Below are 13,677 nucleotides of genomic sequence, written 5' to 3' on the forward strand. Positions count from 1 at the left end.
CTGATGGTCCAGTGGTTAAGATGCCTCAATTCAAATGCAGGGGGCATGGGTTTAATCCCTAGTCAGGGAACTAGGATCCCACCTGCCCTGCAGTGTGGCCCAAAAAAAGTAAAATAAAACCAAAAAACCATTAACAATGACAACAAAAGCCATGACTCCTTAATTTAGAAGATGATCATCACCTTTTACTAAGAACCTAAGTCTCCACGGAATAAAACTCAGGAAAGGAGAATCAATTTTACACCTAATTCCATAGGACTTTAGTTTCTGAGGTACCAAAAAGAACTTATTTCACTTGTAGGAAGGTTCCACAGAATGGAGTCAAGGTAAAACAATAAAATGCATAGTCAGGGTGGGAGGGAGGGACACGCAAGAGGGAAGAGATATCGGAACGTATGTATATGTATAACTGATACACTTTGTTATAAAGCAGAAACTAACACACCATTGTAAAGCAATTATATTCCAATAAAGATGTTAAAAAAAACAAAACGCATAGTCAGTGCATGTGAAATAAAAAGGTGTATATTCTACAAATATTCATAAAATATTTTAGTTCAAAAAATTAAAAGCCTGATCTAAGATTGGAATTATTCTGAGACTGCCTAGTAGTAACGCTTAGCTCTTATTGTGTTTGTATCATGAATATATATATGAACTATTAAAACTTAATATGATATAGTCAATAGACAACTCTGTCCTACATTTACGTTTATTAAAAACTGCCACAAACAAACAAAGCCTGTACAAAAAGCACCCGGGGCATCGATCACTTTAAAATCATAATCTTGAGAGACACAATTTGCTTAGGTACCATCTTCTAACTTAGCCACGTAGTCTTCCTCTGCCACGTCTTCTTCTTCGTCTGTTACAAACAAACAAAACCTGTACAAAAAATATCCCATAGTACCTATCACTTTGAAACAGTAATCTTGAGAGACAATATCGCTTAGGACCCCCTCTTCCTCTGCCCTGGCCATGTCCTCTTCCTCTTCCTCGCATGCCATAAACAACAAAACCTGTACAGAAAATATCCCATAATACCTACTACTTTGAAATAGTAGTCTTGAGAGATATTATCGCCTAGGACCCCCTCTTCCTCTTCCTCGGCCACGTCCTCTTCCTCTTCCTCGGCCTCGGCCTCTTCCTGCAACTGAGGGAAGAGAAAAACAAAGTAAAGGAAATTCTCTTCTGTGCTGATGTTACCTGGCCACCACAAACAGTACCTACAGTAAAGAAAAGTTTAATTCAGCTTCTCTCAAATGTAACCTCAGTCACCCTTTCCCAATAGTTTACCATACAGAACCAAGAATTGATGGCCTACTAATACCTTAATATTTGTTTCATTTGACTTTATTTACTGAGAAATTCATCAAGTTTTAAAATATTTTTTCTTTGTATCGTGCCTCAAATTCACCACAAAATAAAATACAAATGATTTGAACCTCACACAAGATGAAAAAGATATAATACTAAAGGAACAGAACACAAACACTATGCACCAGATGTTTCTGTTACTGTTTAGAATCCAAGTTAGTTAATTCATGCCAAGAAAACTTAAAATATATTACATCAAGTAACAACTTCATGACTTTTCAGAATCTTAAGTCATCTGATCCAATCATAACCTAGTACTTTAATCCAGTAGCAATATCCTTGTTACCTGGTCATCCTAGCTGTGAACTTTTCATTTTCAGACATCTATGAATATTTTTAAAATCTTGACATTTCTACCAATTGTTCCTAGTCTTACCATTCAAAGCAACAGAGTAAGTCTAGCACTTCTCTTAAAACAAGGCAGATTAACCACACTTATCTCCAATTCCCTCTGAAGTACTATTCATGAGAAAAGGAATAAAAATGGCAAATATCCATAAGGGGGAAAAAACAAATGCTGAAAAAACACAGTGGTTGAAAGATTTCAACAATTTTTTAAGTCAGAAAATAGACTGAAAACTACATATGTTTAGTAAAGGAAGAATATCTAAAAGACCTAGGACCTTGGAAGCCAGGGGTAGATGATGAGGCAGGGGGCTGAAAACAGGAGGGGGGAAAAGTTGACAATCCTTATGCAGAGCAGTAGATTGGCTAGTCCTCTTCCCCACCTTGCAAAGCTAATGATTATTTCCCTGACAGGTAGGTAGGAGAGAAAAGATAAAATTAACCCAAAGACCTTGAGGCAGAAAGGCTTCGGATTTGAAAACACCTGCAAAGTGGATGGCAGCAAAAGTCACAGAGCTGGAGGGAAGGAACAGGGGGATCAAGTCAGTGTTTTTCAAGCTGTGTTACAACCTGAATTTTTTTTTTTTTTTTTTAACTGAAAGAGAATAGGATAGGAAGCTTAAGGGCATCTGCATGTATTAAGACTAAATTCTATCTGAAGCTTTTGTTTCATTTATATGTATGAATAGGTCATGATGCAAAGTACAATATATTTCTTAGTGTGAGTGGAAGGAAAAGCCTCAAAATCATTGTTTAATATCAGCCCCTTTCTCCTGCCCTTCTCCTATAATGCTGGCTGCCAGACATGTATCTCCCACAGTAGGTGACTAGAATCTTTTTCTGAGAAAACCAGCTCCAGGAAAGACTTCCAGATCCTGAAATTTTAGGTCTCCTCAGTGGGGAACCCAACTTACTTTGAACCCACCCTCTAAGTAGTCCAGCCTCCATTCCCAGAAGTTCTCTTTTCAGAGTCCTTCTTAAACAGATGGCCAAAATGCAAGATACTATAGTAAAACCTTCAACATAAAGACCAAACTAAGAGATCAAATAAAAAGAGAAACCAGAGAAAACAACACCAAGTACAGAATAAAAGACAGAGAGGAAAAATAAAAGACTCAGAAGGAATCAGTCAGAAGATCCAATTATTAAGAATTCCTGGAAGAACAGAACAAGCAAAACAGAAGAAATTTATCATTACACAAGTAAATTTCTTAGCTCTAAATGGCAAGAATATCCATACTGAAAGGGTCCACCAAGTACCCAGAACAACAGTGGACAAAATGCTAAGTCATGAAAAAATTTCAGAATATCAGGAATAATGAGTCAATCTCTGGGCTTTGCTAGTGGCGCAGTGGTTAAGAACCCACCTGCCAATGCAGGAAACACGGGTTTGATCCCTGGTCCAGGAAGATCCCACAGCCCTCGGAGCAACTAAGCCTGTGCGCCACAACTACTGAACCTGTGCTCTAGAGCCCGTGAGCCTCAACTACTGGGCCCGCATGCTACAACTACTGAAGCCTGCACGCCTAGAGGCCGTGCTCCACAACAAGAGAAAACACTGCAATGAGAAGCCCGCACACCACAATGAAGAGTAGCTCCCGCTCACAGCAACTAGAGAAAGCCCGCACGCAGCAACAAAGACCCAGTGCAGCCAAAAATAAATAAATATAAATAAATAAATTTATTTAAAAAAATAAGACTCAATCTCCAAATTTTCCAAAGTGTGCAGGGATTAGGGGACCAGGCCATGCACAAAGGGACAGGAAGTAAGAACAACATCAGTCTTTTGAATAGCAATACCAGGAACTGTAAGAAACACTATATGTACTCATGGCAAGTAGAGGCAATTAAAACAAACCAACCAACCCGTGTTGTTTGCAAATATAAACATATTTTGAATAGCGGATTAGGGCATAAATACGCCAGACACAAAAATGTTTATAATCCTTCAAACTTACCAGCTTCCCTTTTCTTAGACTTCACCTTTGGTTCAACATCCACAAGAAGTGTATCCAGAGGTAAGCTGTCTGGCAGAATAAAATATCGAATGTTATTTCCTCGAATACTCAGTGTTTCCAGCTGTACAGGTTCTCTGTTCTTCAGGGTCATTTTCACAGCTTTAAGATGTGTATTCATGCTGACATCTACACCTGGAGGGAAAAAAGAGGGCAGTTATTAGCATAATAAGGAAGGCAACCAATTAATCTATCAAGCCACTGTTAGTACCATGTTACAGAAGAGTATTATCTGTTCTACAACTGGTAATGATGTCTGTATAAATCAGAAATCTTTCCTTCACTAGATTTTTCCTTAGCTTGTTGTTTACTAATCTTCTGTACTCTTCTTTCCCAAAATAAATAGACTTATGATACATTCCATCTTGTTGGGGAACTTGATACAACGAGGGAGAGGGGAAAAAAACCCAAAAGATTTATGATCTCTTTCTATGTTCCAGGAACTGCATGCTAAGGCATTTCAGTTTAATCCTCAATGTCCTTATGGTAGATAGTATGATTATCCCTATTGTGAGGACTAAAATATATATTCAGGATATAAGGAACTTGAAACAGTGGTTGTCACTGGGGGAGGGAATTGGATTTTTACTAGATTTTGCTCCCCCAATTTACTAAATTTTCCTCCTGGGACATCATTTATTAAGTGCCTACTGTATGTGAGGCAAACCTTACATTATATTACTTTTGTGAGTGTCTTCCATCACTAGATTTTGAATTCCTAAAAAGCAGGAAGAGGGCTTCCCTGGTGGCGCAGCGGTTGAGAGTCTGCCTGCCAATGCAGGGGACACAGGTTCGTGCCCCGGTCCAGGAAGACCCACATGCCGCGGAGCAGCTAGGCCCGTAGCCATGGCCGCTGAGCCTGCGCGTCCAGAGCCCGTGCTCCGCAACGGGAGAGGCCACAACAGTGACAGGCCTGTGTACGGCAAAAAAACAAAACAAAACAAAACAAAACAACCACTCTGCTTCCTCTACAACATGCAACACAGAGCTCAGAAAAGAGTAGACTAAATCACTGTTTAAAATCATGGAATTTTAACAGGACAGAAATTACATTTCCTCAGATACGATCAGACTGTATCAAAACCTTAAACTATACAGATTTCCTTTCATAGCAATTGGTGTTGCAAAGTTTTGGTGGACTCACAAATATTACCAGTTTAATACTATATATTTCTCTTGTTTACTCAGATGCTGGATCTACATGTTAAAAAATTATTTATAAATTTACAATTTAAATATTTCAGAGACTAGAATGGTACCATATGCTAAGATAGCATTTTCTTTCATCAATTCTTTTAAAAATTTGCCCTTTTTGGGGGCAGCAGCTACTATTAGTGAAGAATCACAGTGGCTTTAAATATAAAACTACATATCATAATACAATATCATCAAAGAGTTAGACACCTAAGAAAAAAGACAAATATAATACACTAATATGTTATGCTTAGATAAAATTATGGTTCCTCATCACCCCCTTCCCATTTCCCACATATTTTTTACCCAGGATAATCAGACATGGAAACTCCATCCTCTATCTTCAAGGACTTTACAATCTAACAGGGGACACAAAATTCTGATACAAGTAATATGTGTTTTGTAAGATGCAACATTCCAGGGGACACGTACAGGCAAAAGTAGAAAAGGCATAAAGCAGGAAAACAGTGGTCACACATAGGATAACCTGGGGAATCCAGTCTGGTCTTAGCATAAGAACTTAAGGTGAGGCTTAAATAAGAAGGTCAGTGAAATAATCCAGACAAAAGGAATGAGATTTGTACTATATAAAACATTCATTAACCAAAGAATTCTGGCCTGTAGGTGAAAGAGATAGGAAATAAAAAGTGTTATAAACGCAGTCCAACCTCCATACCTGTGATTGTTCCATGGACCTGTGTTCCATTCTTTAATTCAATGGTTACAGTTTCGTGACTCAATTTCATCAAAAATCTATAAAGACAATAGGAATAAAATGATAAATTTTCACTTTTAACACTTCAAAAACATGTTTATTATTATTATTAAGCCAAAGGGTGAAATTTCTAGATGCTGAAAACCTACTATGGATGCTATCTGCACCAATTCCTGTTAATAGCTTGCATAACAATTTCAGCTTTCCCTGAATGATACCCTTAACATTTATGAAACAGCTCAGTAACAGAAATTGTCACTTGGACATTTCTGATTCTCTAAGCCATTATACAGCTTAACCTCTGATCCATGCATATAGATCCTGAAGTCACTATAAGCCACAAAACTGAAATCAAGAAATTACATGGATAAAAGTGCTCAAAAAACACAAGCTTCCAATTATAAGATAGTAAGTATTGGAGATGTAATGTACAACATGATGGCTATAGTTAATACTGCTGTATGGTATATCTGAAAACTGCTAAGGGACTAGATCCTTAAAGTTCTTTAAAGATCCTTAAAGAAAAAAGCCATTTTTTTCTTTTCTTTTGTATACATATGAGATGATTGATGTTAACAAACTTACTGTGGTAAACATTTCACAGCTTATGTAAGTCATTATCCTGTACACCTTAAACTTACAGTGTTGTATGTCAATTATATCTAAATGAAACTGAAAAAAATGATACATTATAATTGGTATTAAAAGATTATACTCTTATTGTATGTGTATAAATAATGTAAAAGTCCCCTTTTCTAACCCTCCTTCAGGCATGTGGGGATATTCTAGACCATTTTATATGCAAACATAAGCATTTACATAAAATTTACTTTTACAGAAACTGGGCCATACTATAATGGCTTCTGTAACTTTTAGTTCTCATTTAGCATTTAGAGACATTTATGCAAACCCCCACCAAATTCATTTATGCAAATCCTCACCAACACTAACTGTCAGCAATCTTTTTTTGGTCAATTTGATAGGGGAAAAAAAGGCAATTTGCTTTTCCGTATCACTTGTTGAATAATTCTTCATGAATACAGGAAATCTGTATTTCTTCTGTTATTTTCCTATTCACATTATTCACAACTCCAATTAGGCCGAATTCTTTTATTTTCTATCAGTTTGCCACAGCAATTCAAGTTCATGGTTTTCTTTAGCCATACAATTTTTTTTCATTTTTATGTTGTTAAATTTATGAATCCTTCTTGGGTATGTAATTTGTTTAGAAAGATGATTCCCATCCCAAGATTATAAAGTCTCTTATTTTCTTCTACTGTTATATTTAGAGTTCTAATCCACCTAGAATTCATCTCTTTTCTGTGCAATGTGAGGTAGGAAGCTGCCTTTATGATGTTCCCAAGTTGGATAGCCAGGTGTCTCAATAACGTTTACTGAATAGTCATCCATTCCCCACTTCATCTATTCGTCTGTTCTCCAACTTTTTATTATGAAATATTGCAGAGGAAGCTGAAGGGTTCACACACTATGAAAATGTTACCATTTGTGTGTGCCCCTCCCCCCCCCACTTACACTGTCACCATATTATCTGAAAGTAAACTGCAGTCACTTCAGCATGCATTTTCTCATGAGGACATTCTACCACATAACCATAACACCGCAATCACATCTAGAAAAATGAACAATAATCCTACAGTATGATCTAATATACAACTCATATTCAAAATTTCTGGTCTATAGTATGTACTCTGTATACCCGATCACACTAAATGTAAGATTATCTACTTTCTCCCCAACTAGTCTATCCTTGAGGTTAAGAATCATGAACTTCATATCTAATCCTGTATTGTAACAGGCACTGAATAAGTTGACTAAAATGTTTCAATGATTAAAGGGAAATTAGGCTTAAAATACAACTTTTTTTTTTTTTTTTTTGCGGTACGCGGGCCTCTCACTGCTGTGGCTTCATCCCGCTGCGGAGCACAGGCTCCGGACGCGCAGGCCCAGCGGCATGGCTCACGGGCCCAGCTGCTCCGCGGCATGTGGGATCTCCCCGGACCGGGGCACGAACCCGCGTCCCCTGCATCGGCAGGCGGACTCTCAACCACTGCGCCACCAGGGAAGCCCTAAAATACAACTTTTTAAGTGGTATAGACAGCCATCAAAAAAGGGGAAATTACTTGGTCTTGCATAAGGCAAGTCCCAAACTTGTTCTCATACAAAGAAAAAACTGTGTGTTGAATCCCTTCCCTTTCCATATTTGCTGTCAAGAAAAAAAGTCTCTCTCAATGAATTGGTAATGCTTTATTTCACCAGATAAGAATTCTTTAACTTAGCTCAAATTTAATATAACTATATTAGCCTAGAATTTTCACCTAATGGTTTCTTCCCATTATCAATTTAAAATTTGTTTTTACTTTAATTGTCCCATCCAGTAATAACTTCTACTTTTATAAAACTTCTTTCAAATCATTTTTAGAAACAGCCAGGATTCAAGTAAAAATAAAATACTTTATTAATCAAGCAGTCTACCATATGGAAATAAAAGGAAAACCAGAAAGTAAGAAAACCTCTGAAACAATCAAAATACATTTTATAAAGTCCAAGGGTATTTCTTTGATAAACAGTATTTATCGTTATATATTATATGGTAGTCCCTGTGCTTGGTAATGAGGATTAAAAATGAGTAAGACTACGCCCCCAAGGAGCGCAAACTCTGTAAGGAAGAACAGACACATGAAAGATTTTAAAAGTAATTACGTAAATTTAAATCACAATGGAGATATGCACAGGTTCTTACCATGAATATAATGTAGCACGGGTAGGAAGGAGTCAGATCTTAGTGGACTTCTAGTAAGTCTGAAAAGTTGGAAATATGCAGCAAAGAGAGACTAGAGCAAAGATATAGTAAGAAACAGCACAAGGTACACAGAAATTATAGGTATTACTGATAGAATACTAAGTCCAAGAAAACGAGTAGGGAAGAGGTTCCTTTCATGGAATGCCCAAGCTCTGTTAAAGAATTCCCCTAGGAGAACTACTGAAGGCTTTTCATCAATGGAGAGGAGTGCCACATCGGAAGACAAATTAGGTGGCTAGAGCAATAGATAGATTAAAGTAATCAAGACATAGGAACTACAAATAGGTCAACGAAACAGAACAGAGTCCAGAAGTTCACTATCCAGGCAGCAGTTTGGGTTTCACAGGTGTATACATTTTTCAAAATTGGGAAATGCACACTGAATTTCACTGTATGAGATATTTACTTTAAGAAGTGAGATTAAAGAACACGGGTGGGAAGAAAAGGGAGCCTGAACAGCTTAGTGGTGTCGACTGGAGTGGCAAGGAAGGTGTACTGAGGGTAGGAGAAATAAACAGTTATCCGAGCCAAGGAACCAAGCAAATTCAAATTATTTTCTGATGAATCCTTCACTACCTGAATTCTTTCTGCTTACTGTAAGATATTCAGATAATACTCAAATATTCAGATAAAATGGTATCCTTCAGTATAGCACTAAAATGGTATCCGAACTCACACTATTAACTTCAAAAATCAAAGAGAATGGGATAGTGAAAGATACTTATATTAGGTAGGTAAATTTGCCAAAACCTGTCAATTTATCAGATTATCAGGATTATCAAGAGGAAGAAGTCAAAGACGACTCCCAGGTTTTTGGTTAGGGAGACAGTATAACAGTGTCACCAACTGAGATGAAGAAATAACAAAGTCAACCAAAACCGCAAACCAGTTAGACAAACACCCATTTTTCCTGGCCTAAAATACATTCTCCAGTTATTAGAAATTTTATTTCTATAGTGTAAGACACAGAATAGGATTCAGTACAGCTATTAAAATTTATAGGAAAATTCTGTCACAACACAGACTACCTTTAAATGAGACAAACTGATTCCAAAGAGTATGACATAAAACTTAACTACAGATTCAGACTGTCAGGTATTGAGAAATTGAAAAAATAAACTTTAAATTCTGAGATGTTTCCCCCCAAAGTTATACTTCAAATAAAAATGAACGAAGTCTTCCAGTTATAAGATAAATAAGTATTAGGGATGTAATGTACAACATGATAAATATAATTAACACTGCTGTATGTTATATATGAAAGTTAAGAGAGTAAATCTTGAGTCCGCATCACAAGAAAAAATTTTGTCTATTTCTTTAATTTTGTACCTATATGAGACGATGGATGCTCACTAAACTTATTGTGTTAATCACTTCGTGATGGATGTAAATCAAATAATTATGCTGTATACCTTAAGGTTATACAGTGTCGTACGCCAATTACACCTCAATAAAACTGTAAGAAAAAAATGGACAAAAAGTTAACCTTAAATGCCCTCTCTACAAACTCCACCCTGAATATAACAATAAGGATTTTATATGATATTTCAAACATACTAGAAACTATCTACTTGTCTACCTTCACCACGAAACATAAAGTTCCAACAAGGCAGGGACTCTGTCTCAAAAAAAAAAGAATACATTATGAGAGCACAGTGTAACAGGTGCCCAATAACACTGACAATCCTAGTTTGTGACTGCCGGCTGGGTTATTAGAAACCTCTGCTTCTATGCTGCAAGCTCTCAGCCTCAAGGAAAAACACCAAAACCCAATCTATTTGCAAGTAGTTTAGAATGAATTACTCCAATCAGTAAACAAGTTTTCAGTAGGCTCAGCTAACCGGCCAAATTTAAACACAGAAATGAACCAGAAGAAATCTCGATTATCTGTGTAATCAGTCAAAAAATACAGAAAAGAGATTCTGTCCCACGTTGGGAGACTTTTTTTCCTAAAGCAAAGTTCTATTTTAAGGGGAAATGTCGGTTGAATAACGTTATGTCTAGTAAGTAACAACAAGGGGGGGGGAAGAAGTGATAGGATAAACTTACGGAGTCAAAAGTCCATCCCTGATTTGAAACATTTCGGAATTAGGTTTCATTATTTCCAGATAAACTCCTGCAGCTTCTAAGTACTCTTTTAAGTGCGATGGTAGTTTCATCGCGAAAAAGGTATTTAACTTAAACTACTTACGCAGTAGTATTTTTATGTCTCCCACATTCTCAGGGAGCGTGGACCTAGTTATATTTGCCGGCTCCTGAGGCTGAGACGAGCCAGAAACGCAACCTAGACTAGAGCACAAGTTCTACTTAAAATGAAAGTCGGTCACCGGGAGTAAGAGCTTGTAAGCCTGGCGCTGCACCTCTACGGCCTCGAAGACTCTGGGTGGGAAAACATGGCCCGGCCTTTACCTCCATTTCTTGGAAAATACTGGGGACCCCCGCGCGACCCAGTCTGAAGCCCGGGTCCGAGCGGCCGCGGCGGCGCGGCCAAAATGGGACGGGAGCGGCGGGCGCCGGAGGCCGTTAGCAGGCCGCGCGCACATGCGGCTTTCGCGCCTCCAGCCTCCGGGGCAGCCCAGCCTCCCGCTCCCGGCCCACACCGTTCAGACTGTCCCCTCACAGTCCTCACCCCGCCTGGTCACCTCCTCACCTCACGAGCTTCATCCTAGCGGCGCCGTCACCCTTTCGGTCGGATAGCGAACAAAACCCAACAACTGAGCGCGGACCGGCTATGAATATGAATGGCCGGAAACTTACTCCCAGGGTTCCGACGTAAAGAGCGCGCGTACCGGTGCGGACGCACAGCGGAAACGCCGAGACCACCCTTGAGCTCTCCCTTCCGGCCGTGAGAAGCGCCACTGCGGCCCCTGGCGGCTGGAGGTGTGCCTTGCAACTGCTGAGGGGGTTTAGGGCTGCTTTAGGAGGAAACTTCCGGTAAGAGGGAAATGTGAGGAGATTAAATCCCATTAGCGGGCATGGCAGGGCTCCGTGTATTCAGCAGCACGAAATTTACTCAATGAAAGGAAGTTCTGGGAGAAGTCCAGAGGATTATGCTAACTCTGCTCCAACACCAGGAACCTCAACATTACTTAACGTGCCTGAAAAAAAATCACACAATTTTTTTTTAATGTCACCTTTTTAAAAATTTAATTTTATTTATTTTTGGCTGCGTTGGGTCTCTGCTGCTGCGCGCGGGCTTTCTCTAGTTGTGGCGAGCGGGGGCTACTCTTCGTTGTGGTGCGCGGGCTTCTCATTGCGGTGGCTTCTCTTGTTGTGGAGCACGGGCTCTAGGCGTGCAGCTCAGTAGTTGTGGCGCACAGGCTTAGTTGCTCCGCAGCATGTGGGACCTTCCCAGACCAGGGCTCGAACCCGTGTCCCCTGCATTGGCAGGCGGATTCTTAACCACTGCGCCTCCAGGGAAGTCCAGAAAAATCACACAATTTAACTGATTATTTTCACTTTAAATTCTGGTCACAAACCTCAGAAGGGTTCCCCACAGTGCCCAGAGATCCAGAGATCACGTTATGCTTCTCTAATGGATACTTTCTCCTTTAGCCTAGGTGATCTCCAAAACTACGGCTTTAATTTGTATCTCCAGCTTGGACTTCATCCCTGGTCATCAGAATTCTTGAATGTTGTGAGGCAATTCTCATCAAACATTAATGTGCATAGGACTCAACTGGAGGAAATATTAGAATGAAAATTCTGATTCCGTTGGTATGGGGTCTGAAATTCTGCACTTCTAACAAGCTTTCAGTTGATGAAGATGCTCCTATTCCATGGATCTCAATTTGAGTAGCAAGACTGTAATGGACATATGTGTGCTGCCTTCTCAACATCTATCCCCCTGTCTTCCGAACAGTTCCTAATAAGCTCCTGGTGATCCAATGTGGACCAAATTGCTATAATTTTTCTTTGTTTTTATTTTCTGGCTTGAAAATTTTTTAGGACTTTTACTCTCTCATAGTATAAAACTGTCAAGAGTCCTGAAATAAAGTCATCAAGAATGGAGCAACAAAGGAAAAGCCTTTATTTGCTGCTAGCAGGAGGGTCAGTCTGAAAGTGAGACTACTCTGTCTTCTTGGAGTTAGCTGAGGTTTTATATATTACAGGCATTTAGATTGGTCATAAGAAAGAAAAGGAACAAGGAAATAAGAATGCAACATGTGGGGCAATACAACCATTCCATCATTAGTTTTTAGAAGTAGATGTGTTAATGATAAGCATGCGCAAAAAAGTACGTTCTGCAATTTGGAGTGAGCAAGGAAAGCAAACAATTTAAACAAATCCAGATTACATTCACAATTTTAAGTTTGGCAAAAGAATTTACAAGTAGGGGGCTTATGTTTCTTGTGTAGGGTTCTGAAAAAGAACTTCACAAATTTACAGAACCATAATGTTCAGCACCAAGATGCATCATTTAGGCCACAGCAATTGTTTTCAGCATGTGCACATGGCAAAAGATTAACCAATCACAGCTCTCCCCCCCCCGGGGACTTTCTCAAGACCTCTCGGGAATGGAAGCCTCTATTTTTACTAGGATAAATTCGCTGTGAGCTTATATGATCTTTGAAAGCTCAGTCAAGCAAGATAATTTATTCACTGGATCATGATTATTTTTTAGTAGACAACAAATCAAATGACCCAACTCTGAAGTGTATAATACAGTACTGTAAAAGCAAACTATTTTATATTTTCACAGCATGCTTAAACACCTGATTGTATTTAGTTTTAGAAAAGAAAACCTAGAACAAATTGCAGACAGAAATTATACATCAAATATGAATTCCTTATGTATCAAAAATAAATACATAAGATTTCATATGGTGTGACATTTGTAAGGATTCCAATGCTCCTGATTGTGGCCAATACAAGTAGAGTGGAATAGATTACTCAGGAGCAGAGGCCCTGGGACTTCCCTGGTGGTCCAGTGGTTAAGACTCCATGCTCCCAACGCAGGGGGGGCCCAGGTACCATCCCTGGTCAGGGAACTAGATCTCGCATGCAGCAGCTAAAAGATTCCGCATGCTGCAACTAAGACCAGACGCAGCCAAATAAATAAATATTAAAAAAAAAAGAAAGGGCTTCCCTGGTGGCGCAGTGATTGAGAATCTGCCTGCTAATGCAGGAGACACGGGTTCAAGCCCTGGTCTGGGAGGATCCCACATGCCGCGGAGCAACTGGGCCCGTGAGCCACAACTACTGAGCCT

General features: G+C 39.1%; 1 protein-coding gene across 2 annotated transcripts; it reads right to left on the minus strand.

Annotated features, from left to right (window-relative positions):
- Positions 1-1,035: 1,035 nt before the first annotated feature.
- Positions 1,036-11,244, minus strand: SNRPD1 (small nuclear ribonucleoprotein D1 polypeptide). 2 transcript variants are annotated; one of them, XM_065890419.1, is made up of 4 exons: positions 11,118-11,244; positions 5,608-5,684; positions 3,681-3,872; positions 1,036-1,153 (listed from the first exon to the last, which is right to left on the minus strand). In XM_065890419.1, exons 1-4 carry the CDS (start codon positions 11,129-11,131, stop codon positions 1,077-1,079), a joined length of 360 nt encoding a protein of 119 aa, XP_065746491.1. In that variant the 5' UTR covers positions 11,132-11,244; the 3' UTR covers positions 1,036-1,076. The 2 variants fall into 2 exon arrangements, with proteins under 2 accessions (XP_065746491.1, XP_065746492.1); XM_065890420.1 differs by having other exon boundaries at positions 1,077-1,153; positions 3,681-3,749; positions 11,118-11,131.
- Between the last annotated feature and the right edge of the window lie 2,433 nt (positions 11,245-13,677).

The sequence above is a fragment of the Phocoena phocoena genome, chromosome 13 (assembly GCF_963924675.1).
Source record: "Phocoena phocoena chromosome 13, mPhoPho1.1, whole genome shotgun sequence".
NCBI classification, from domain to species: Eukaryota; Metazoa; Chordata; class Mammalia; order Artiodactyla; family Phocoenidae; genus Phocoena; species Phocoena phocoena.